The sequence below is a fragment of the Erithacus rubecula genome (genome assembly GCF_903797595.1).
Source record: "Erithacus rubecula genome assembly, chromosome: 12".
Lineage (NCBI taxonomy): Eukaryota > Metazoa > Chordata > Aves > Passeriformes > Muscicapidae > Erithacus > Erithacus rubecula.
Genome location: NC_136664.1, coordinates 17,502,394 through 17,528,443, shown reverse-complemented (window position 1 = coordinate 17,528,443; position 26,050 = coordinate 17,502,394). Strand labels below are relative to the sequence as shown.

Genomic DNA, 26,050 nt, shown 5'->3' with positions numbered 1-26,050 from the left:
TCCAATTCCAGTGGCAAGGGACACGGTGGGACTTCAAGTCATAGTTAAGGCTGGCTATAAAAGCTCCAGGTACTTCACAGAGGTGGATAGAATCCAGCTCTCTGTCCCTAAAAGCTTCATCTGGAAGAAGAGGAAGACTGTGCAGGATCTCATGTAATTTGCACCATGTCTGGCTAGAGAGCTCAGCAATCACAGATTTCTTCACATAAGACATTCCTTTCCATGCTTTATTGGTAAACAAAATATGCCAATGCCAATCCTCAAGGTTCTTATCACACAGTAGGTTCTTCAGTTCATTCATTGAATCCTTCAGAGTAAGTGAATTTCCATGTTGTCACATGTCAAAGAAAAACTTCCTCATGCAGAGCTTCCCAGCTCCTGAAAGAATTTCAGGACTGAACTTGTCAAGCTTTGTCTTCTGAAGAATATTTGGATGATTCGGTTTCTTAATCCTCATCTGATTTCAAGAGGTCATCATCAGCACTGCAGAAGAAACCACATCATTCCCATCATACAGGTATAGAAATAGGCAAAGTTGTTTTGTTTTTTTTAAATAACAATTTTTTTCTGCTTAAGGTCTGTATTCCAGAACAGGAGAGAAATGCTTAATGAAATCATACACCAATAACAAAAGTAAATGGGGGCTGTCATGAAGGAGGCCTTTTGGAAATCACAAAGTTCACCAGTTCCACTACAGAGAGGTGGTAAAACCATGTAAGGGCAAGAGCAGTAAGAAATGAACCCGGGGACCAGGTCCTCTGCACTCTGAGGGGTAACCAGCAGCCAGGAGAAACAAAGGAGATGGCAGATGAGGTGTGTGAGATGAAGGCAAAAGGTTATTGAGTTAAAGAACGAAAGCTGTTGGTTCTCTGTGTTGTTGTTTGGGTTGTTTGGGTTTGTTCAGGTTGGTTTGTTGGGTGTTGCTGTGAGCTGGGAGAGGGACAGGTTGAAGAGCTGACCAAAAGGAAGTGGGACGAGAGAAGAGGGGACAGAAAAGCTGGCGGTCGGGAGAGAATGTGAGTTCCCCAGGAGCCATCCAAGGGGAGAGGGGACAGGGACTGCTCTGGCCGGGTGCAAAGGGGATCAAATGGAGTCACTTTGTTGAAGGGCGTGCGTGTGTGCTTGGCTCTCGGGGAGGGTGGAGATGGGCACTTTATATCAGCTTGGATGCTGGACATATCTCTCCAAGGTTGTATTCGAGCCCCAGAGCCAAGAAAGGAGCTGAGAAGGGGAGAGAGCCTGGCACTGAGGCGGCCAGGAACTCAGTGGCCATGATTCCAAGACAAGGAGCTGTGCCAGGAGAAGCCTGTGCTACCTGAGGCCTTCAGTCCATTTCTTCCACATCCAGTTGGTAGCCAGGGGCGAAGCCTCCCCAGCCACCACCACCTGGTAGGTGGGGCCTCCCTGCACGTGGCACAGCGCCGTGGTACGGGCGACGATGTTGGCGTGGCCAAAGAAGGTGAAGGTGACCGTGTGGCTCTCTCCCGGCTGCAGCTCACCCCACAGGGGCCGCACATCAAAAACCTGCTTGGGGAGAGATCGAGGTGCTGAGTGTGCAAATGGATGCAGAAGAGCAGCTGTGCCTTGCAGTAAAGCACAGTCATAGCTGGAGTGGCCTGTTCTCCAAACAGCCAGAATCACCCTAATTTCATCCTGTGTCCGTGCCACTCACCAGGGCAGGGACCATGGGAAAAATCTTCTCCCATTATCACTTATCCATGAGTAAACACTACATTAAAGTCAACTGGAATGTCTCTCGGCAGCAAGAAATTCTCTCTGCTGCAGAGCTGGTCTTTGGAAACACTTCTCACCGCCCTCAGAAGAACAGGACACTTGGAGCTGGGATCCCTTGGAGCTGGGGAAAGGCTTATCTGACTTCTGAAGCTTTTCCTTCTCTCTCTGATTTACATGCTGCTCTTTCAAGCAGCTACAGCCAAAATTTCCCACCAAAGTTTCCTGTTGACCACCTGATGAGCTCAATGGGAGCAATGCCCTGCACAGGAGCTGCACAGGAGCTGCACAGGGAGCATCCTGGGACAGACCTACAAAACTGCCCCCATGGCCTCTCCAGTGACCAGCTGCTTCAGCAGCCCTTTTTGTGATGGGCTTGGAGGGATGTGAGGCCCCTCTGTGGCCAACCCTGAGGGCCACCAGTGGGAGTGGGGCTACAGAAACGCTTTCCACATTGGGAACATGGACGTGAGACCAATCCCCACTCACCTCCTGCATGCCAGGCTTGGGGCGCTCCACCTCTGAGAACCGACGCCAGGCTCGCTTCCTCACCGGCCTCTGAGGCTCCACAGCAGGGCATGGCAGCACCTGGAAAACAAGCACCATGGGCTGCAGTCACCAGCTGGCTGCTCTGAGCAAGATCCCTCTGCTGCAGGCTCCACCACCTCACCACACCAGCAGCAGCTGAAAAGGGACCTGGGCACAAACCAAGTGTGAAAATGTCCCTGCCATCAGTCGAGTGTGGCTCCAAGCTCACCCACAGATGAGACCTGGGCTCCATCTGCACCTCCTGCATCAAACTTGCCTGAGGGAACTGGGTGTACCCAAGCACTCAGGCAGGGAGGGTGGGAACTACGGAAAGTCCCTTAAAGGATTCTAGGATGGCCACTTGGATTTCCTTGGTTTACTTGTGCATACGTGGCAACAAGTGGGAAATAAAGACGATTACTTTTATGCTTCTATCTGAAAACATTCAGCCACACTCTTCATTGCATCTCTCCGCCTTTGTTTCCCCCGATTCAGAAAAACTGTGCAAGCTGAGGAGACAATACAAGCAGTAGGTGCACAAGAAAATCTACCTCTGCTTCCGGGGAGTCCTCTGCATCTGCTGGCTTCTGGGCAGAGTTCTGTATTGTTTTAGGGGTTTTGGTTAGCTCCTCCACACTTTTAGCCTTGGAGTATCTCCTCAGAAACTCTCCCTCCTTCTTGGAAGACTGGCGTTTGAATTTAGGTGGTGAAGGCTTGAACCTGAAAAATAACACAACTGTGAGCATGGACTTGTAGTGGGAGAGAGAGATGCCTGCAAGAGCAGCTCCTCAGTGGGATGCAGCCCCTGGCTGGTGTGCTGAGCTCGGGAACAGCCACTGCAAAACCAGGTTGGAGCGGGTCCGTGCTGGAGCAGCACAGGCATGATGCACACACCTTATGGTGTTCAGCTGGCGGTCTGTCAGCAGTGACCAGTGGTACTGGGCAGCAATTGGGCCGCAGTTGGTCATCTCCATGCGCAGCTCTTGCTCGGTGTCATTGATGATGCAGCCAAAGTCCACGAACTCGGACTCCAGATCGAGGTTGGGGAAGTAGACTTCTCCCCGAACAATCATCTGCTCCTCATGAGGATGCTCCTTGAAGCGCATCCTGAGCACCCTCTCTGCCACCCGGCTGTGCAAATCCTTCTCATAAGCTGGGTTAAACTGGATGCAGAGATTAAGTTCCTCGCCTGCATCCAGCCTCACGGGCTGCAAGGAGATGAAAAGCATTAATCACCTTTGTGATCAAGTCCCAGAGTGTGACAGCAGGAAACAGTAAATGCTCAAAGTGCCACCCCAGCATGGGCTTCTCAGTCCACCCTCCATTCTTTACAACGAGGATCTGTCTGCCCACTCCAAGATTCTCTGCTCCGAGATTCTCTCAGGCCCGTGTTTCTGTGCCCAGCAGCAATACAAGGGGATGCTGCTGGAGAGCTGGGATGCTTTCCAGGAGACACCTTTAGTGCATGGCTTGCCCTGATCTGCTTTCCCACTCCCCTCTCCTCGTGTTTTACAGCCACCATGGATGGTACCAATTCAGGTAAGATTTGGATTCCCTCGGCAGCTCTGCTGATGCAGCTCTGGCTGATTCACTGCTGACACTACAGAATAAATTTCTCAACTTGAGGGCCTCTCAACAGAAGTGCACCCCACATCCCTCCTCTTGAGACCCCGCTGAACACGCCCACAGACTCTCACCTTGGAATCCGCAGGGATGGGCTGCTGGTCCTTGCTGCAGATTCGGAACGGGTGCTCCAAGTGCAGCACAATGCTGAACGGCAGCGAGCAGACGTTTTTCACAGACAGAGGCTGGTACTGCAGCGTCAGGACATCGCTGGGTTGCTAAAGAAACGGGAGACAAGGGAAAACAACCTCAAGTGGCCATAGACCTCCTTCCCCTTCCAAAGCATTTCACATTTTTCAACCCCAGAAGTGCATCTGTTTCTGTTTATTTCCAGACAGTTTAGGATTTACATCTTTAAATGCCTGCATGGAATCAGGAGACCTACCTTTTCTACACGGAAGGTCATTGCTGTGGAAGATATTTGCACAGCAGGGCAAATGAAGCTGCAGGTGACATTCACTTGCATGATCCGTTTCTTTTCTATCTCTTTCCCTACTGTAGCATAACAGAGCAGCCTCTCCTTCACCTCCTGCATGCAAGAGTCACTTGTCACCCAGTGTGTACTGGCAGGCCAGGCTCCCCACACTGGCTTGCCACCCACCCGTGGGCCCCATTCCTATCACTTATTCTTAGTGACTGTAATTAGTCTCTTCTCTCCTCAATAGCTCTCTTTTCTTTCTGTGCTATTGCCTATTTACTCTAAATATCTGTGCCCAGGGCTCAAGGAGCCAGGGAATGCACACTGGACTTAGGTGGCAGCTTCTCTGCAGAGTTCATTTCCCCTGGAAGGAAAGGTCCCAAGCCTCTGCTAAAATCTCCCCCTCTGTGTTGCTTTCCAAGGGTGCTACAAAACCCGGCTGCCCCTGGGACACCAGGGCTGGCTGAAAGACTGGAGCATGCAGGAATAGAAAAGTAGGAAATAGAAGTCAGTTTGTCAATTACAATGATTCCTGGGAACAGTTTCCCGCCTGGGTAGACATTGCACTGATCATTAGAGCTGGCACGCTGTGTTCTCCCTCTCCAGGACTCAGGGCTAGACCAGCCTTCTGCCCATGTTTGTCTTCAGAGGAAAAGCAATGCTGCTTCCAGACATTCCTGCCATTCACAGGGCTCCTGTTTTACTCCCTGCTTCCCTCAGAAAAAAAGCACTTGACAGTAGTTTAATTTACTTCCTGCCTGGTCTTCTAGTCTGAGCGCAACTTATTGACTCTGCTCTTCCTTTCTGCCTCAGCACACGGCAGCCGAAACCCCTGTGTGCCCGAAGGAGCAGTACCTCCTTCAGCCCGTATTTTGGGAGCAGCAAGCTTTATGGTAGCTATGGAAACACAAAAGAGCCCTAGCAACTGATGGTGGCCAGCAAGCAAAGCAGCTGGCTTTAAAACAGTTTGTTGAAGTCACTGGCTCCTTTTCCCAGGCAAAGGTCCAGGGGCTGCAGAAGGAGCCGCCGTGGGGGGAACTGGCAGGGAAGGCTCTGCCCTGGCAGGGGCCTCACCTGGGCAGTGCTGGAGCAGCCTTTCAGCACCATCTCCGCACTCTGGCCCGGCCTCAGGTCCACCTGCAGCGGCTGCACCTTGAACACTGGGCTGCCCCGCCTGCGGCTCCGGGAGGCGTTTTTACTCCTTTTGCCACGGAGGGCAGGGCCGCCAGTGCTCTGCCCGGCCGTGCTGACACTCTCTGTGCTCCAGTACAGCCGCTGGGCGCGGCGGCCTCTGTTGGTCACCGTGAACCGGCAACAGCAGGGACTGCAGCTAGGAGAGAGGAGAGATGGAAAATGGCACGGCAGCTGCTACTGCCCTGGGCTCACTCAGCTTCAGCTTCACCCTGACGCATTCCCCGACTGCACCTTCTGCAATAAAACCTCCACCCAAAAGGCTGCCCAGGCTCAGAGCTGCAGCCTGGCCAGGCCTTCCAGCTTTTCCATTTCTGGAGCTTTCCAGGACATCCGGCGACTCTCGGCTGATGTATTTCTAAAGGAACTCCTGTGGCTTCAGGGAAACACAGCTGGGGCCTTGAGTATTGAAGAAGAACTAGCCTGAAGGACTATGGAAAAATTATTCCTTGCTGAACCCACAGAAGCGGAAGCTGAGAGTCTCCTACCTGAAGTGGGACTTCAAGTTGAGTTCCGAATGCAGATTTTTGTCGGTGACAATGGTGGTGCCAATGCCCACAGCCCGGACAGGGATGATGATCGTACGGCCGTTCTCAACTAACACCTTCACCTCACCCTTGAATTCCTTGGTGTCATCCAGGCTTGCTGTCACAGTTACCACCACCTCAGATGTAGGCTGGATCACTGCTTCACAGGGCTCAATCCTCCAGCATGAGCCTCTCCCAGCCTGTAAGACAAGCCAAATATCAACTTAGGATGGGGGTCATAAACCCTGCTCTGCTGTGAGGTACAGGAAACAGGAAGGCTAAAGAGATGAGTGTAAAAACTCTAAACATTTATTATTTCCCTCAATGTGAGCTATGGTGTCTGGCAACAGCAATCCTCCAAGAATTTATACAACCTGTATTTTAGCTTCTTTTAACAGAGTGAGGTCATTAGCCCCGTTTTGCTCAACCCAAGGGATGCTCCTCCTCAGGAGAAGGTTATTTCCCCTGCCAACTCTCTTTGGAGGGCTTGCCAAGGAAAGCTATTCACTCCCTCCTGGCTTCCCGACAGTGGAGCTGGGTCTGCACAAAGGCTCAAGGCTGGAGGAAGCCAGGACTGCTCAAATCCCAGCCCAGCAGCCACACAGCTGGAGGACACTGCTGAGAGCCTGAAGAATAACTCTGCAAAGCCAGCTGAAAAAACCCAAAGCCTCCTTTCTCTAGGGGCCATCAGTGCTCCTCAACATCCCCTAAAGATCTGAAGCCCTCATTCCCCATCCATCATCAGCTGTGGAGAGGCCCCCCAGTGCCCTCTGCTTTGGAAAAGTCACCTCTAAACTGTTATAGCAGAGCAGGAAAGCAAGAAGCAGAAGAAAAACACCTGCAGGACATGCCCTCTGGACATGGCATGGCCTTCCCAAGCATCTCATTCTCTGCTTTCTCATGGACCTCCCTCTACAGATGGGTGAGAGAGCTGCAAGTGCCCCGGGGAGGGAGGAAAGGCCTTGCACCAGCTCAGCTGCACAGACACAGCTCTGCAGGTCCGGCCCTGGTACGAGCATGTGAAACCCATCCTTTACATGCCGGGCCCACCCAGCCAAGCTGCACTGCTCCCTGAAGAGGCTGAAAGCAGAATTGCATTGTGCAGTTAGACACAGCTAACTGTCCTGGAAAAATCCCCCACTTTAAGGCTGCATTATCCCCTAAACAGCTGGAAAAGCAGCAAGAGGAAAATTTGCCCCGCTCCTCCTTGGCCCAGGAGGCTGAGCCTGAACTCCAACACAGCACCCAATGCTTTATCCACAAACACAAATGAGTCCACAGTGTCAGGGCTGGCTTTAACCAGCTCCAGAAGTTGAACCCACCCAATGTCTTGAAAATCAAATTTTTTTTTAAGCTGTTTTCAAGCCCCTCACAGATGCCCCCTCCAGCAAGGAGCACATCCCACTCAGCCCCAAGCCACAGATCATTCCTGGCTGCTTCTTGTGCTCCGGAGGAGCAGCTACAGATCCAACCCTGCTGCTTGTCCCCTCTGTGTAACCTCCACCAATGAAACGACCTTTCTGTGCAGCTGCTCTCCAGAGATATTCTGCAATGCTGCAGAGAGCAGGGGGTGCACAACCCTCACAGTGCATTTGCGTGCAACAGCCCTATGGGTCTGAGCCACAGGAGCTGTGAAGCTTGCCTTCCCACGAGCCCTTTGAGGGCAGATCTCACACCCTGGTTTCTGCCATCAACGGAACATTGGCACAAAGCAAATGCAGATGGAATGGGGAATCCATGGGGACATCCATGCCCTCTCAGAAGCAGTGGGCCACAGGCTTCTCTTGATCTCCGCCCCCCAAAACCGTGACTTGCACAGCTAAATATCTTCACAAAATAGAGAATTGCAAACATCATCCAGACTCATTTGTGCTCCAGCCTCTCTGCAAACCATTTCACAGAGGCATGCCTGAGACCCTGGCTTCTCTTGCTTGCTCTCGGATGGAATTTCTTGCTTCCACTCACACAGATCAATACAGAAACATTGCATACAAAAAACCAAGTCAAGGGCTGCTGCTAAACATCCATTTTCACTGGAAAACAGCCCCACAGACACTTACCATCTCTACCCGGAAGGGTGCAGGAATCTTACTGTGATTCTCAATGTGGATCCTTTTGGACTTGTCTTTCAAGACTCGGGTAGTGCCAAAGTTTATCTCCCCTGGTTGGACACAGACAACTGGTCCATGGCCAATGCACTGCAAATGGAGTTCCTGTTCCAGGAAGAAGGTAGGAAAGGTCAAAGAAAAAAGAATCTCAACAAGGAGAGTTTGAAAACATTAGCCAGCTTCTAGAGCAGTCCTAAACTGGGGATAATGATGGCCCTTTGAAGCTGTCAGTGATGTAGACTGAAACAGAAGGCCTGGAGCAAGTGTGGGGTCTGCAGCGATCCCACCTGAGAGCCACAAGCTGCTACTCGTGCCACCCATCCCTTCTGTCCTTGTCCCCACCAGCCATACAGCACAAGTTCCTGAAGAATCCCTGTCTGCTCTAGGCCCCACTGCCAAGAGCTGCTGCAGGCACACATCTCCCCTGGCTCTCACCAGCGGGGATCCTTCTCTCCCAAACATGGCCACCTCAGCAGTGGCCTTGCACTCTCCCAGCTGCTGAGCCTCGAGTGTGATTGGGATCTGCACCGAGCCGTGAGCCTCAATAATCCCAGACGGCTCAGAGCTGGAGTACCATGCAGAGGCCTTCTCCTTGTCTTCCTACAAGGCACAGAATCAAAAGCAACTTCAGAACTGAGGAAGCATTAAACTTCTTAACATCTACCGCAGGTGTGAGCAACTCACACGCACTTGTACAAATTCTCAGAAGAAAGCAAAAAGGCAAACAACAAGATACAAGGTGTAGGTGCTGAGCATCCCCAGGGGGTCCAGAAGTTGCTGCGTCCACAGACAGCCACTTCTGTTCTGACAGCCTCCTTGTGTCAGGTTTTCACTGCCCTCTAAGCTCTCCCACTTGCAAACAAGTCAAAGACTAGGACATAAACATCTTCTTCAAGATGTTCAGCTGTTTCCTGAAGTTTGTATTCAGGTTTCTGTTCTCAGAAAACCATGAGGTTTGAATAGAAACCAGCAAGGTCTGATCCAAACCCTTTTATTCCCCTAATAACCCCCCCAGTAACATTGGAGGGGAGGAGCTGGAGGCAAGGCAAACCTGAGAGAGCAGACGGTAGCAGCCACGAATGTCGCTGTCATTCACAAGCGTCACCTTCTCCGTGTAGGGGAACTTGAGGCAGCAGGGGCCGAACCACACGACAGGGTCGAGCACTCGCAGGGCAGGAGCCATGCACCTGGGCAAGGAAATGACCCCGAGGCAATTGACATACTGAGAGCACTGACACCTTTTGTCCTCAAAGAGAATGGAACGGAGCAAAAGGCATTTGACAAATCCGACTTTTCACTGATACACTGATACAAATTCAGTAGTTCTACAGTGACAAATCACCTTGAACTACTTGTCACTCAAACGCCTCTTGGCAAGGAGGGACAAACCCTGAGGCTTTGCACTGCAGAGGCTTCCAAATGCCCAAGCACAGCATGTGCCCTGTTCCCGAGTGTCCTGGCAGTTTTGCCCCTTCTTTGCCCAAGGACACTTGCAAGGACTCCTCTAACAGTCCCCAGGCTCTGGGGAAGCCTTTCCAAAGGGTACCAGTGCCCACCAAGGTTCAAGGAACACAAGACTCTGGTGTATCAGTGGAAATGACTCCCTTTTCTCCTACAGCACCCTTGTCCTGCCTGAAAACGGAGTCGTCTCTTCCAGCAAGGGGTGATCAACCCCTTCCAGTTCCGACAGCTCCCTCAGTTCTTTGCCCTACGTGTCTCTACCTGACTGTCCCCAGCTGAACTTGCTTGACAGAACTGCAGCCCAGGCACTGACTGGATGGCTCTTCCTGGGAGAAGGAACAGCACCAGGGAACTGCATCTCACTTGTCATTCTACTGACACCCACAGCAGCATAGCAGGATAGAATTTTGCAACAGCAAGATCAATCTTTGGCCTCAGCTCTGAGAACATTACTCAAAAGACCAGAGGGAAGCAGCAAAACCTGAGCTCACCTGCCACATCAAGGACTATCTTGCTCTTTGTAAGATCTTTTGCCCTCCCCACTCCTGCCTTGGGCCTCTTCCCCACTGCACATGCACTGTTGAAGTGAACCAGACCCCAGCTCTCAGCAGGCTGCTCACTGTGTCCCAAAACAATGCTGCAGGGTGCTCACAAGCCAGCACAAGTTCACCACTTGCAGGAGCAAGGACAGACAACCCTTAGGAAGTGTTATGGGTTATGTTTTGACTAGCTCCTTTCCCTACCCCCCACCATGGAGCTGCCAGCCCCTCCCCCGGGCTGTTTTATCTAGCCGGGTGTTTTTCGGCTTTTGGGGCTTTTTGCCGCTGCTTCTGCTGCTCGCTGCTTTGGCTGCTGCTTGCCGCTGCTTCTGCTGCCCCCCTGCCCCCCCTCCTCTCAGCTGCTCAGCTGCTTTTCCCCCCCCGGCTGCCTAAACTGCCCCTCTCCCTTCCCCCCCCCCCCCATCCCTAAGATTTGCACCGGCTCCAGAGGTCACGGATCTGAACTTCGGAGACCACCTCTGGCAGTCTGCCAAAGAAGCTCTGCTGCCCTTCCCGGCGAAGATCTGCCGAGTTCATCTCAATCTGGGTCTGTGCTGGGAAGTGTTTCTTTTGTATTTTGTTAATAAAAAGTTTTTTCCACTTTCCCCTGAAGAAAATTCTTTCCGAGCTTAGTGAAGGAAGGAATTGTAAGGGGGGAGGGGACCCTTTGGAGGTCTTTTTTCCTAAAATTTGTCCCAAACTTGGACAAATTATTTTGGTGGCCTGTACGGGGAAACCAGAAAAGTGGAAAAAACTTTATTCTAATAATATTTTGCTTTCAACTGTTGGTATTGGTATGTCTATTGAATCCAGAATGTCTTTTGTTGTGGGAGCCTGCCTGTATGGGTGGTTATTAAGTTTCTTTGAAGTGTTAATACCATTGTGGTCGTTGGGCTTGTTTACTTATCCAGAGATAGCTCCGGTGCTCTCTTTAATACGAAGTTTTTGTATTAAAGGGGTATTAACCAAAATACTCATCGGGCTAGGCTTGGTGATAATGGCATACAGGACATTTATAAGAATGTTGGAATCTGCTTCAGGAATATATAAATCATGGCTTGTGTTATTTCTTAGAGGAGAAGCAGGAAAAGAGGATTTTCTGCCTTTATTTCCTTTCCTGTCCTCTGAATTAGTTACATCTGTATTAGAAAATATTCAGACCTCCCTGAATATTAAGGACATTATCTTTTTGGCAGTTAATTTGTTAAGCTCTTGTTGCACCATTTGCAGTTTATACAAAATTAAGGCCGAGATTTCTAAAGGTGCTGGGAGGACTCCTGATTTGGGAGTCAAGCTGGGCAGGAGGAATCTTGAGTGGAATGGCAAATGGGAGAAAATGGGCCAGATTTTAAAGGAGTTTTCTGACCCCATAATTTGGGAATTCCCATCAGAACAGATTCAAAATCCGATTGAGGTTGCAAGGTACTTAAAGGGGAAGTGTCAGGATGGTTCTAAAGAGAAAAGGATTATTGCAGTGAGCTGGGCCCTGGCACATGCATATCGTACCCTGCTAGGCACGATAGAGCAGGAGACAGAGGAGAGGGAACAGGGAGATAAATTATCCCCTATCCCAGTGACTCAAGTTGCAGCCAACCCCCTAGGCCAAAACCCAGCAGCTAAACTGGAGAAAAAGCCCCAACCAATGGCTGTGGCTACTAGTACGAGAAGTAGGAAATGCACCAAGAAGACTGATAGGCTAGTGGAAGATGATGATGATGATGATGCTGGAGAGGGACCTTCAACACCTCCTGATGTAAAATCAGGAGTTAAAACAACTAATGGAAGAGCAGAGACTAATAATGAATCCCTTTCCCTGAAGGATCTTCGTGGTTTAAGAAAAGATTACACCCGGAGACCTGATGAATCTATTATTAGCTGGCTGTTTCGTCTCTGGGATGCAGCAGGGGAGGCCACGGTTTTGGATGGCTCTGAGGCGAGACATTTGGGGTCTCTGTCTCATGATCCTGTTATCGACCAAGGTGTGATGAGGGGAGCTAACCCTCAAAGCCTTTGGGCACGGGTCCTGGATAGCGTGGCACAAATATATCTGTGTGCAGATGACTTATATGTGCAGCAGACCCGATGGAAAACCATAGAGCAGGGGGTCCAACGCCTCAGGGAAATGGCAGTAGCAGAAATTATTTTTTTGGATGATGTAACAACTAGAAATCCAGACCTGGTACCATGCACACCGGTGATGTGGAGAAAACTTGTGCAGCTTGGGCCACCTGAGTATGCGTCTGCCCTAGCGATAATGAAGAGAGATGAGGTGTATGAGACAGTACTCGATATGGCAAAGAAAGAAGCTTCGTGCATATGCGGATGCAGTACATGGCCCGACTCATGCTAGAATTGCAGCTGTGGAAACACGCTTGCAAGACTTAGAAGATAAAATAGAGAAAAAACATCGGAAACTCAGGGAGGAGATTAAGGAGGACCTCCTCCAAATTTCAGCCGTACAGATTAGAAACCCTGGTACCCAACGCAGACGTTCCCCCAGTTGGGAGAGGAGGTACACTCCCCGAGCTGAATTGTGGTTTTTCTTGCGAGATTCTGGAGAGAACATGAGAAGATGGGATGGGAAGCCTACGGCTGCTCTGGCAAAACGAGTGCGGGATTTGAAGGAAAGAAAGATTGAAAGAGGAAGTTCCACCAGAAGGAAAGCCGCTCCTGTCTCTCGCAGCCAAAGTGCTGAACGTGATACTGATAATGACATGTCTGATCCTCTTGAGGGAACTTCTAAGATGTATGCCCCAGAAAAGAAGGAGAAACAGGCTTAGAGGGGCCCTGCCTCTAGCCAGGGTGAGGCGAGGGAAAATCGTGTTTTTTGGACTGTGTGGATTCGATGGCCTGGCACTTCGAAACCACGGAAATATAAAGCTTTAGTGGATACAGGTGCACAGTGTACGATACTTCCATCAAGACACATGGGAGCAGAATCTGTTTCAATTGCTGGTGTGACAGGTGGATCGCAGGACTTCACCCTGGTGGAAGCGGAAGTAAGTTTAACTGGAAAGGATTGGAAGAAACATCTTATTGTGACTGGTCCAGAGGCCCCATGTATTTTGGGCATAGATTACCTTCGGAGTGGGTATTTTAAGGACCCAAAGGGACTAAGATGGGCATTTGGAATTGCAACTGTGATGGCAGAGCGTATTCGACAATTGAACACCTTGCCTGGACTATCTGAGAATCCAATTACAGTAGGACTTCTGCAGGGAGAAGAACAACGAGTACCAATTGCCACTTCAATAGTACACCGCCGGCAGTACAGAACAACGCGAGATGCTGTGATTCCTATTCATAAGATGATCTGAGAGCTGGAGAGCCAAGGGGTGGTCAGTAAAACCCACTCACCCTTTAACAGACCCATTTGGCCTGTGCGTAAATCTGATGGGGAATGGAGACTGACTGTGGACTATCGGGCATTGAATGAAGTGACTCCACCACTGAGCGCTGCCGTGCCGGACATGCTGGAACTCCAGTACGAGCTGGAGTCCAAGGCAGCAAGGTGGTATGCCACCATTGACATTGCAAATGCATTTTTCTCCATTCCTTTGGCATCAGAGTGCAGGCCTCAGTTTGCTTTCACCTGGAGGGGCGTGCAGTACACCTGGAACCGACTGCCCCATGGGTGGAAGCACAGTCCTACCATCTGTCATGGACTGATCCAGACTGCACTGGAAAAGGGTGAAGCTCCGGAACATCTACAATATATTGATGATATCATCGTATGGGGAAACACAGCAGCTGAAGTGTTTGAGAAAGGAGAAAAAATTATTCAAATTCTCCTGGAAGCCGGCTTCGCCATCAAGAAGAGTAAAGTTAAAGGACCTACTCGGGAGATTCAGTTCCTGGGAGTGAAGTGGCAAGATGGACGGCGTCAGATTCCTACTGATGTTATTAACAAGATTACAGCTATGTCCCCACCTACTAACAAGAAGGAGACACAAGCTTTTCTAGGTGCCATCGGTTTTTGGAGAATGCACATTCCTGAGTACAGCCAGATTGTGAGCCCTCTTTACCTTATTACCCGCAAGAAGAACGATTTCCACTGGGGCCCTGAACAGCAGCAAGCCTTTGCTCAGATTAAACAGGAGATTGCCCATGCAGTAGCCCTTGGCCCAGTTAGGAGGGGACCAGATGTGAAGAACGTGCTTTACTCAGCAGCTGGGAGCCATGGATTGTCTTGGAGCCTGTGGCAGAAGGTGCCTGGTGAGATCCGAGGCCGACCCCTGGGATTCTGGAGCAGAAGCTACAGAGGGTCCGAAGCCAACTACACTCCCACAGAGAAGGAAATCTTGGCTGCCTATGAGGGAGTTCAAGCTGCCTCAGAGGTGATTGGCACAGAAGCACAGCTTCTCCTGGCACCTCGACTGCCAGTGCTGGGGTGGATGTTTAAAGGAAAGGTTCCCTCTACCCACCACGCCACCGACACCACATGGAGCAAGTGGATTGCCCTCATCACCCAGCGCGCCCATATTGGCAACCTGAATCGCCCTGGGATTTTGGAGATAATCACGAACTGGCCAGAAGGTGAAGATTTTGGTCTCGCTGAGGAAGAGGAGCAGACGCAAGTGACCCGGGCTGAAGAAGCTCCACCGTACAACCAGCTGCCAGCAGATGAAACACGTTACACCCTTTTCACCGACGGTTCCTGCCGCATTGTGGGGATGAACCGGAAGTGGAAAGCTGCCGTATGGAGCCCCACACGACAGGTTGCACAAGCTACCGAAGGAGAAGGTGGATCGAGTCAACTTGCTGAACTCAAAGCTGTTCAGCTGGCCTTGGACATTGCTGAGAGAGAGAAATGGCCAAAGCTCTGCCTTTACACTGATTCGTGGATGGTAGCCAATGCTCTGTGGGGTTGGCTGGAAAGGTGGAAAAAGGCTGACTGGCAACGTAGAGGAAAACCAATCTGGGCTGCTGATGAGTGGAAAGACATTGCCACTCGGGTAGAGAAGCTCCCCATGAAAGTCCATCATGTGGATGCCCATATTCCCAAGAGTCGGGCTAATGAAGAACACAGGCACAACAAGCAGGTAGATCAGGCTGCACAGATAGAGGTCTCAAAGATAGACTTAGATTGGGAACATAAGAGAAAAGTGTTCCTGGCTCGATGGGCCCATGATGCCTCAGGCCATCAGGGTAGGGATGCCACCTATAAGTGGGCACAAGACCGAGGGGTGGATCTAACCATGGACAGCATTACCCAAGTCATTCATGACTGTGACACTTGCGCTGCCATCAAGCAGGCCAAGCGGGTAAAACCCCTCTGGTATGGTGGACGGTGGTCCAAATACAAGTATGGGGAGGCCTGGCAGATTGATTACATCACACTGCCTCAGACCCGCCAGGGAAAACGTTATGTGCTGACCATGGTAGAAGCCACCACCGGATGGTTGGAGACCTACCCTGTGTCCCATGCCACTGCTCGCAACACCATCCTGGGCCTGGAAAAGCAGGTCCTTTGGAGGTATGGTACGCCTGAGAGAATTGAGTCAGACAATGGGACTCCTTTCAAAAATAAGCTTGTCAACACCTGGGCTAGGGAACATGGTATTGAGTGGGTGTACCATATCCCTTACCATGCACCAGCTGCAGGTAAAGTGGAGAGGTACAATGGATTGTTGAAAACCACATTAAAGGCATTGGGTGGGGGATCTCTAAAAAACTGGGAGCAGCACCTGGCAAAAGCCACTTGGTTAGTCAACACTCGAGGTTCCACCAACCGAGCAGGTCCCGCCCAGTCTGAAGGCCTTAATGTGATAGATGGAGATAAAGTCCCAGTGGCCCATGTCAGAGGGTTGCTAGGGAAGACAGTATGGATTCATCCTGCCTCGAGTACAGGCAAACCCATTCGTGGGATTGCCTTTGCTCAAGGACCAGGATGTACTTGGTGGATTATGCAGAAGGATGAAACAACCTGCTGTGTACCTCAGGGAGATCTGATTATAGGATAAAGTTGTACACAAATATTATTGTTGAGTGCCACTACCATTGTATGCCAGATTTTATGAATAGAAGGAAATGTGTAAGTGACAAAGGCCTGAGCAAGTGAGAAGGAGGAGATGTGTAAGTGTTGAAGGTTTTGAGCAAGTCAGAGAAAGTTTGTGCCTAGTAAGTGTGTATCCCAATCGTGTGTCAATGATCACGATATGGGATAAGGGGTGGAATGTTATGGGTTATGTTTTGACTAGCTCCTCTCCCTACCCTCCACCATGGAGCTGCCGGCCCCTCCCCCGGGCTGTTTTATCTAGCCGGGTGTTTTTCGGCTTTTGGGGCTTTTTGCCGCTGCTTCCGCTGCTCGCTGCTTTGGCTGCTGCTTGCCGCTGCTTCTGCTGCCCCCCTGCCCCCCCTCCCCTCAGCTGCTCAGCTGCTTTTCCCCCCCCAGCTGCCTAAACTGCCCCTCTCCCTTTCCCCCCCCCCCATCCCTAAGATTTGCACCGGCTCCAGAGGACACAGATCTGAACTTCGGAGACCACCTCTGGCAGTCTGCCAAAGAAGCTCTGCTGCCCTTCCCGGCGAAGATCTGCCGAGTTCATCTCAATCTGGGTCTGTGCTGGGAAGTGTTTCTTTTGTATTTTGTTAATAAAAAGTTTTTTCCACTTTCCCCTGAAGAAAATTCTTTCTGAGCTTAGTGAAGGAAGGAATTGTAAGGGGGGAGGGGACCCTTTGGAGGTCTTTTTTCCTAAAATTTGTCCCAAACTTGGACAGGAAGTTTGTTACATCTCAAGCACCAAGCCCCAGGCCAGCAATGAATGTTATTCTGGCTCCCTTAGAAAAAGGCCTAGGGTCATGCCTGGCTGGGAGCAGGGGGGCATCTCAACCATGGGCTGCTTTCCTAGCACTCTGCTCGTGTCTAGATGGGCAGATGCAGCTCATTAAGCAGCACTTCTCCTTGGGAGCTGCTGCCAGGCAGAGTGCTGGCGCTGGATACACGAGGAAAGACAAGAGGCTGCGAGGAAAGCCTTGGTACCTGGCTGTGAGGGGCAGTGTCAACCACTTGAGGCCAACACCAATCACGTCCACCACCAGCTCCAGCTTGTACTCTCTGGCCGTGTTGGAGCACAGCGTGATCTGGTAGAAGAGAAAAGAAGTGCAGCAAGGATTTGCTTGCTCCCAAAATCTCATCACCCATGGGTGCTGTCCTCCAAACCTTCTTCCATGCTACAGAAAGGGAGGATTTTGCCTTAGTTCCTCTGCTGGTCCATAAGTAGAGCACAGTCTTTGGGAGTAACAAAAACCTTCTAGCCATATCAGATTTGTTCAAGGGACTAAGTCAGTTTTCACCTGGCTGCAACAATATCAATGCAGAAGTCGTCTGCTGCCTTGAACACAACGAGTCCAGCTTTACAGCAGGAAGCTGAGGGCAAAGTGTGGCCCAGCACATGCTGGGCAGCTCACGACTGCAGAGTCTTTCCTGTCGCCACTGAAGATCCCTGCACTGAGTACACTCATCTGCTGCCCAGGAAATGAGAAAGGAGACCAGGAAGAAAACTACTTTATACAATGATATCTCTCTCTTGAACAGCCACCTTCTGTCCTCATCCTTCCTCTGCCCACCTGTCATCAAAGAAATTGCTCACAAAAACACATGAATGGCTGCAGTACTTGACCACCTGGTGTATGATTTCAGCTTGTGATTTTGGAATCCTTGAGGAATATCCCGAGTAACCCAGCTAACAGGGGCCTCAGGCCAGTGCAGATCTCACTGCACGACGCCCAAAGCTGGCAGCAGAGCTAAAGCCCTCCCACACTGCAGTGAAGCTTCAGCCCCAGCAGCTGGACTCTTCCCTTACCTTGATCAGCTGGGATTTCAGGGCACGGACAGTCGTTCTGCAGGGACTTACAGCAAATTCCCTTGGCCCCACAGAACCTCGAGCTCCCTCCCTCCAGAAATGGTTACTGAGCGTGTTCTTCTGAGTGAAGCTGTCAACGCTCAACTCTCCCAAACCATCCCCAGCAACACGGAGCTCCACAAGCATGTGTGCCAGGGAGGCGTTGAACAGGCGACACTCCAAGGTGTGAGGAAAACCTAAGGAAAGGACACAAATATCCCGTTAGGCATCAACATCTCATGAATCCTGGTGTCAATATCCTGGCAGGATAAAACCCTGCTTGCATTTTGCCTCTTTGTTAGCCGAACTACAGCTTTTTGCAGAGGATATATGGTTTGGCTGGCCAGCTCTGTGTGGAGGGGACATCTCCCACAGCCTTCATGCCCTTCAACAGTGATCACTGCCAGCTCCAGCAGTGACTCCAGCGGGGAGGCAAGCGAGGCACAAAAAGGACAAAGGGCACAAAACAGGCACCAGAGAGGCACAAGAAGGATGTCACAATCTCAAATGCCATTGAGGTGACAAGATGTAGACAACAGGCAGCAGCACAGTTACAAGAAGCTATGATAAAACAGCTGCCCTCAGCTGAAGAAGCCTTAGGAGCAAAATCAGATGAAGCAGGATGCATCTGCTGTTGCAGAACCATATTCCTGCCTGCTGCCTTTTTTTTTATTGTGCCACTTATTCAACAGGAAATGAGAAGTGGCCAAACAGCGATGCTGACTTTCTATTCCTTTGGTCCTCTTTGACCTCACGATGGCAAAAGGGTACCTGAGGCACCAGCAGCCTTGGAATGACCAGGCTGAAGAGGCTGTGCTGGAGGCACTAGCGCTCCTCTGTTCAAGTGCTCCATTCCAGCAGCACACAAAGCGCTCCCGCTCTGGCGCCAGCCCAGGGCACACTCACCAAAGGAGACGTCACCGAAGTGCAGGGCGGGCACGTCGAAACGCAAAGTGGGTCCCACGACACAGCCCCTGCAGGACAAAGCAAGGAAGAGTGGCTTTGTTCAAGGGACTCGCAAAGGCTCGGGTGTCCTTCGGGAGGGCGTGGATAAAAGCTGCTCTCAGAGACACCCTGGGTTTCAAATCAAGCCAACAGCCTGTGCCCAGCACAGCAGCCACGTGGACAGAAGGCAGCTGACAGACTGCTGGGGACAAGCCCTCAAAGCTGCTGTGCTCCTGAGAAGAGACTTGGACTTCTCCTGTCTCACTTTTCTTCTTTTTTTCCACCATTACCCTTTGTTGAGTGAGGATGTTAACCTTTGCAATGGCACCAGCCCACATCCTTGGGACAGTTCCTGCTGCACAGTTCCCTGCCTCCCACATCAGCCCTTTCCTGGCTGGGGAAAGGAGGCACCAGAGCACTCTCTGCACAGGAGCTGGTAGCACAGCTTGTCCCCCACAGCGTGGCCATGCGAGGTGAGGGGAGGCTGCTGCTGCCCATCTGGGATGGATTATTAAGGGAAGTTTTTAAAAGCACTGCTGCTGGTGCCAAATCACCCAGGCTGGCCCATCTCCAAAGCCCTGGGGACCTTGCTGGGTGTTCAGGTAGGACATCCCAGAGCAGCTACTGCCCAAAGCTGATCCATCCCACTGCCTGCCACAGCCTAAGCAGGAGACATCCCTGCAGGGAGTAGTCACTCCAGCTCCTGGGTACCCACACAGGGCAGCAGGCACCCCCACACTAAAGGGATGCCAGAACCAGAGGCAGCTACAGATGTGCCCAGCAAGCTCCCAAAGCTCTCCTCACCTGAGAGTCAAGGTGACAGGCTTAGGGGATCCAGTCACATGAAAGTAGAATTGCTCCTGGAGCTCGCCCATGGTGGTTGGACAGAAGGAGATGCGGATGACCTGGAGCCTCTTGGGTGCCAGGATGCCCTCCTGAGGCAGGAAGGTGAAGCAGGAGCCCATGGTTGTGGCTGGAGGGTCAAGCCTAAAGGGAGCCTCAATAGGCCCCTTGTTGAGCAGGATCACCTGCAGCAGCAGAAAAGCCAAATGCAAATACGTGAGGAATCTTCCTTTCCCACAGAAATCTGAGGTACTTTGGAATTAAACGATTCCCACCTGTAAAAGGCAGAAGATGCCCTGTGCTGCTGCATGACACAAGCAAAAATTACAACTTTGAAATACAATTTTGTATGGCTTTGGGGTTTTCATGCAAAGCAGTGATAAACTTCACATAACCACATAACCACTCTGGGGCTCCCCCACTGGCACAGAGAGGCCACTTTGACCAGCAGCACAGAGGAGCTGCTCCTGGTGCATTCACCAAGTGCATTCACAGCCTTAAGGCCCTAAGAGCAACCCTGGGCATTGCAGCATTTCCAGTGAAATCAGCATAGAGCTGCTGCTCCTGCTGCTGCTGCTGCTGCTGCTGCTGCTGCTGCTGCTGCTGCAGGTGTGCCCAACCCCACCATGGGCAGGGCATGTTCAGCTTCCATTGCAGTCAAGCTGTTTATTGCATGTGGGATCAACCAGAAACCAAGAGGTAAAAAAGTTCCTTTGCTTCCTTCCCAGAAACACTTTGCTCTTTCTAGAGAGATACACCATGGCTGAAGTGTGGTGAGGGACTGGTCAGCAAGGGAAAGCACTGCCACACACTTTGACCAGTACTGGGCCAGGAGGGTGCATGGCTTTCCTCTGACTCCCAGGAACAGGCAGGAGGGCCTTGACTGAAAACTCTTTGCAATGGACTTGAACTCAAATGCAGGCAGCGTGATTCCAGGTGCTTTTGGACAGCCTAAGCACAAAGGTGATTTCTGTCTGTGACTGGAACAAGAGCCTCTGAACGTGCAGCTTTTAGACCCGCTGCTGCTTTCACGTGTCAAGCCGATTTGCAGCAGGCCTCCCAGCTGGTCCCCAAGGAAGGCTGCCCAGAAGAAGGGATTGGGCTTTCATGAACAGCAGACCTTCCTGAGCCCATCAGCAAGATCCAGATTCCACGAAACCCCCCTATGTGGCTGGTATCTCAGCTGCCCAAGTTGCCCAGAATTGCAGAGCTCCACTAGGCTCACTGCCACCCCAGGAGCCAGCAGGATCCAGCCCAGCCCTGCTGCTCACCTCGTATTTGGGTTTTGCTCTGACACAAACGTTCTTGATGTTCAGTTCCTCATATTTGAAGCAGAGCCAGGGCCCGAGGCCTTCCCCTATGAGGTGCAGGGGCAGCCTGTTCTCACGGCCTGGGGAGAGATTGCTGTTTCAGCCCAGTAATTCCTTCTGCTACCCTGCATTCTCCAGGCTACCTTAGTGCTAGTCCCTGACTCTGAGCTGCATGAGACCAGCTCCTGGTGTTCCAGGAGAAGATACGGACCCTTCTCTTCCCTCAGGAGATATACCCATAGAGACCATCCTTTCTTCTACCCCTCTGTTGATAGTGGAACTTTAGGGAATGCCAGAAATTGTGTTCTTCCTCTTTCTGGGTGCACCTCAGAGAGTGTTTTTCCCAAGGGAGGAGGAGCACGCTAAATACAGGAGGCATTCAGAGGAGCTGAGAGGGAAAAAGTCAAACGAGAGGGCATGCCCCGGCAGCTGCAGGGACATGGGATGTGCCAGCACTGCCCTGCTGAGCAGGACCCTTCCCAGCAATCCCACAGGAGCCCGGGGAGCTGGGGGAGCGTTTGCACCTCGCCTTGGCTGCGGAGAGAGAGGCAGGGCAAGGAGCCGTACCTGTGACCTCGCAGTAAACTGTTTGCTCATAGAGCTGGGCTGCCTGGGGCTTGAACAACACGCTGATTTCAGCCCAACACTTGGGCCTGATCTCGCCCTCCTACAGCAGCAGGAGACAACAAAAACATTTCCCTTCAAAATTCCCATTTCTTGTTTTCAACCACAGTCCTGCAAGCCTTTCTTTAGAGCATCAGGGACAAACAAGGAGTGAGTAACACTCATCAATGACCCTGATAACAGAGTCTGGAAGCTTTAGTCAGCCTCCTGCTGCCTGCCAGGAGCCTACAGGGCAGAAACGCTCTTTGCAACCAGCACTCTGAGCTCAGCAGAATGCAGATGACTTCTCTCTTGGCACACAAAGCCAGCTGAGGCAGGGATGGGTCAAGTGACCTTCTTCAGGGATGAGGAGGAGGAGGAGGAGGAAGAGAAGCAGGAAGGGAGGTTCTCTGCCATCACTTACCTTAGGCCAAAGGGAGAAAATGTCATCAGAGAGCAGCATGGGATCTTCTCCCACCTTTGCCCTCTCACTCTGGAGGCTGCGGGTGACAAGAGCAAAGCGTTCTTGGCCAGTGGCGTCCACTCCGCACTCCGTCACAAAATCAGACAACTTGTCCTTTTCCTGCCTACACAGCCTGAGATACTGCCTGCAGCCACAGGAGAGACAAACCCAGCAGCTTGTTTCGTAAGCCACGTATCTGCAGAGAGAAGTGCAAGTGCAGGAGCAGCTCCTTGCCATGGGCTCCCAAATGGACCTGAGGACGGCTTGTTGTTCACTCCACACTCTGCACTCCACTCTCCACACTTGCAAGCTCAGGAGAGCTTTCCAAAGCCAGCAGCCCTCAAGAGGACCTCCTGGCTCAAATCCTCTGCCATAGCTGAGGGGGAACCCACCAGCCACCTCAAGAGGCTTTTCCAGACGTGGAACTGCTTGGGGGAGGCAGGTAGAGATGGGATGGTTTACTTACCCTAGGCCATTCAAAAGCACCAGTATCACCTGAGGCCATAGGTTAGTTTGACCCCTTGGGCAAGGTATGTCACCACAATGGATCTTGCAAACCCACCTCAGCTTCAGGTGATTCTCCTGTTCCTGAGTGCCGACAGCCTTCCACTGGAAGCACGTTGTGACATCACTCTGGTTGTGGATGAGCACGGTTGCGAGCTTTGACTGGGTGATGTATGTCTTCCCAAACGCCAGGGTGTTCCTGTCCAGCCTGATGTCCACATCCACAGTTCTTCCATGAAGGCTTGTGTGGGTATCTTCACCTGCAACAAAGCAAAGGGGAGTCTTTGCTCAGCTCACTGGCTGATGGAAGCACAAGGGTCAGAGCAAACCACAGGTCTCAGGAGAAAGTGTTGCAGCTTTTAGCTGAATGAGCAGTTCCATGGGTCAGTGCGTCTGTCACAGCCTGAGAACTGCATGTGCACAGCATGAGGATGCCCTGGACAACCTGTGCCAGCATTTCACTCTCTAGAACAGTGCCCTACCAAAAGCTGCCTCATTTCCAGAGCTTTCAAACCTTCGTTATTCCCAACCAATTCCTGGGATTCGTCTGGGCTCAGATTCAGTACCAAGTTCACCGTTCCTGTTGAGCTTCCCAGGTGAGTGCTTCCCAGGCCAGGTGCAAACAACAAATATCAGACATGCTCTCTAGAAATGGCATTTCCATGGAGCTCGACTATGGTGTCAAGATGACAAACGACTACAAACTAGATGACTACGACATGAACACCATGAAAACTATCATCATCTCCATCTTTAAACCCATGGTCATATTGGCCTTTCTGCTTCAGAAAGGACTCTGCTCAGAGGGATGCAGGGAGTGCCCTGTGCAGTGCCCAGCACTCACCTGTGTCGTAGTGCATGACAAGGGACGTGGAATAGTCACCAGTCCACATTGGCAGAAATCCCACTGTCACCTGCACGCTGTCACCGATGCCCAGAGTTCCCGTGGCCGGAACGACAGAGAAAGGGCTGCAACACAGAGATATCAGGACTCTTGGGGGACATCTGGGCATGTTATCCCTTTTGCAGTCCAGTTCACTTCTGCTCGCTTGTGCAAGCAAGGAGCAAAACCCCCACCGTCAGCAGGAGACAGAACAGACAGGATCAGAAACAGCGACTGGCTCCAGTGCGAGGAGACCCAGCCTTCCTTTGCAAGATCCCGTGGGATAAAATGACCTCGTCTCCCCCATACTCTGCCTCCAGCTCTCTGCAATGAGGCTCAAGGGTCATTTGCATCTTGCTTACTCTCTGCAGACATCAGCTCCCCTTATTGACAGAGCTGGGCAAAAGTTATAGCCGTGAGGATAGCAAGGACCTAGTACTCCTGACATGATTTACAAACAGAGCTGACAAGTGAGCAAAGCTGGCAACTTTGTGAGCAAGACTCTCAGTACACCATTCACCTGCACTTTTGGTAAACACTGTGTGCAAGGAGGACGCAATCTACTTCAAGTCCCATGGTACAGTTACCTGCTATAACCAAATGTTCTTTTGCACACTTGTGCCTTCGCTGCCATGATGACATGATTTGATTTTGGGAGAATCGATCTCATTAAAAGCTGCCTCTCACCCAAGGAAGACAGAAAAGTTACTGCTAATTCAATTACCTCATCTGTCCACTAACACCTATTGCAGGAAAAACCCCAAATATCCTCTCATTTTAACATGCCTTACTTTTTAGTGATGGTGTAAGAGCTGAAGTCAAACAGCTTTAACTACTTTAATAAATCCATTCTGTTAAGTTCAAGCAGCCATTACTCCATCTCTATGCTGAAAAATTCTGTACAGAGTCAGAAGATCACAAGCTCCATCTTTCCCTCTGTCAATGCACCCAGGCTCTATTTCATCTACTGCAATATTTGATGCAGTAATTGATACTGCAATTGATGAAGTTCAGAAACTCTTTAAATCCCTATCAAGCAGGAACCAACATGCTCTGGAGCACTTAGAAGAACAGCTGGCAAGCACATTACAAAAGGATACCAGACTTTATTGGGTATCAGTTTTAATGGTGACAAAACAAAGTCTGGAAATCCCAGAGAAAAGCTGCGCATGGATTTACAAGTGCCTGCCTACACATTTGCACAGTCAAAAGCAGCAGTGTGTTTGAAAAGCATCTGAGGAGCCTGCTTAAATAACTTGGGCAGGCTTTGGTGGAAGCTCCTCTCAGACCCTCAAGTTTCAGAGCAGAAAAGTCCATTTGTCTTTGGCCTCTGTTTTGCCAGGGAAAAAATCAAAACCACTCAGCTGTGCCAGGTTAGACAGCAGGTCTGTGCTGCATTCCTGACCTCAGCTCCTACACCAAGATCTCTGGCATCAAGTAACCCTCAACTCGCCACCAGCCAACTGAACTGGTTTCCTTGCAGATACCATGTCAAAAATGCATTATCTTCTCCAGCTCAGCCAACAGGAGAAACAGTTTGATTATCTTCTGAGACTGCCAGGAACAGCACAGGCTGTCCACAACACAGCTCACGCCGAGCATCTCCTGAGAGGACCACGGGAAAGCCACGTGCCCGTGGCCTCCCAGAGAAGGGCTCTGTTTGGCTGACAGTGGTGAGTAACCATTTCAGAAGCTGCTTGTGCCCAGGAGGGTGCAAGCCAGCTACCAACATGTTCCACCTGCCTCCAGGAAATCTGGACAGAGAAAGCTCAAAGGCTGCATCCTGCATAAACCATGAGAAGCAACAGCAAAGCCCACATGTCCTGCCCATTTCCAGCCAGGGCTGCGGGGCAGCAGCTCCCATGCTCTGCTTCTTTTGTTGCTCTTTAGCAGCTCTGTTGTCACCCAAAGGAGTTTTGCACAAGGACAGATGAGCTGCCTCACCTCTGGGTGCTCAGCTGGAAATGAGCTTCCCGGTTGCCAACATTGCGCAGCAGCGCAGTTTTCTGGGTGCTGTACTTGACCGGGCACTGTGAGAAATCCAGCTGGTCAGGGAAGTTCAGGATGGCTCGGGCACCAATGGCCCGAATTGGCACAATGAGCTCTTCCCTTTCAGTGACACAGATGAGCCGGTGGAAGTAATCCTGCAGGAAAAAAAACTGTCTCAGCACAGGGCATTTATCCCCATCATCAGCATGGGCAGAGTATCTCCCAGCTCTAGATCCAGTGCAGTTCCACTGAAACCAGCAGAGGTCCTCAAAACCCAGGCCAGATGCTCTGGATGCAGCCTTGCAGGCTCACTTTGCAGAGAAGACTCCAGTCTCTGGGGAGCTGCAGACTCACCCGGTTGTGCCCAGGGGTGAAGAGGACGCTCACAGTCTTGGAGAGGCCCGGGGGCAGCTTGCGGTACACGTCATTGGGGTCCAGCAGCTGGAAATAAGGGGAGCTCTCCAAGGTGACCTTCACCAGATGAGAAACCTGCGGGAAAGACATGCAATGATGGTTCTGCCACTTGTGGAGGCAGGTGGACAT

General features: G+C 51.2%; 1 protein-coding gene across 1 annotated transcript; it reads right to left on the bottom strand.

The window, feature by feature from the left end:
- Window positions 1-348: 348 nt before the first annotated feature.
- On the bottom strand, window positions 349-26,050 carry LOC306807048 (hydrocephalus-inducing protein homolog; the record flags this gene model as incomplete). Its single annotated transcript, XM_079316301.1, has 23 exons — window positions 349-483; window positions 1,316-1,524; window positions 2,221-2,319; window positions 2,811-2,979; window positions 3,154-3,467; window positions 3,957-4,100; window positions 4,268-4,411; window positions 5,375-5,630; window positions 5,980-6,218; window positions 8,079-8,231; window positions 8,562-8,726; window positions 9,178-9,313; window positions 17,106-17,206; window positions 17,929-18,164; window positions 18,874-18,941; window positions 19,717-19,940; window positions 21,027-21,145; window positions 21,633-21,732; window positions 22,093-22,276; window positions 22,694-22,895; window positions 23,480-23,604; window positions 25,463-25,662; window positions 25,862-26,050. 23 exons carry the CDS (start codon window positions 26,048-26,050, stop codon window positions 447-449), a joined length of 3,813 nt encoding a protein of 1,270 aa, XP_079172427.1. The 3' UTR covers window positions 349-446.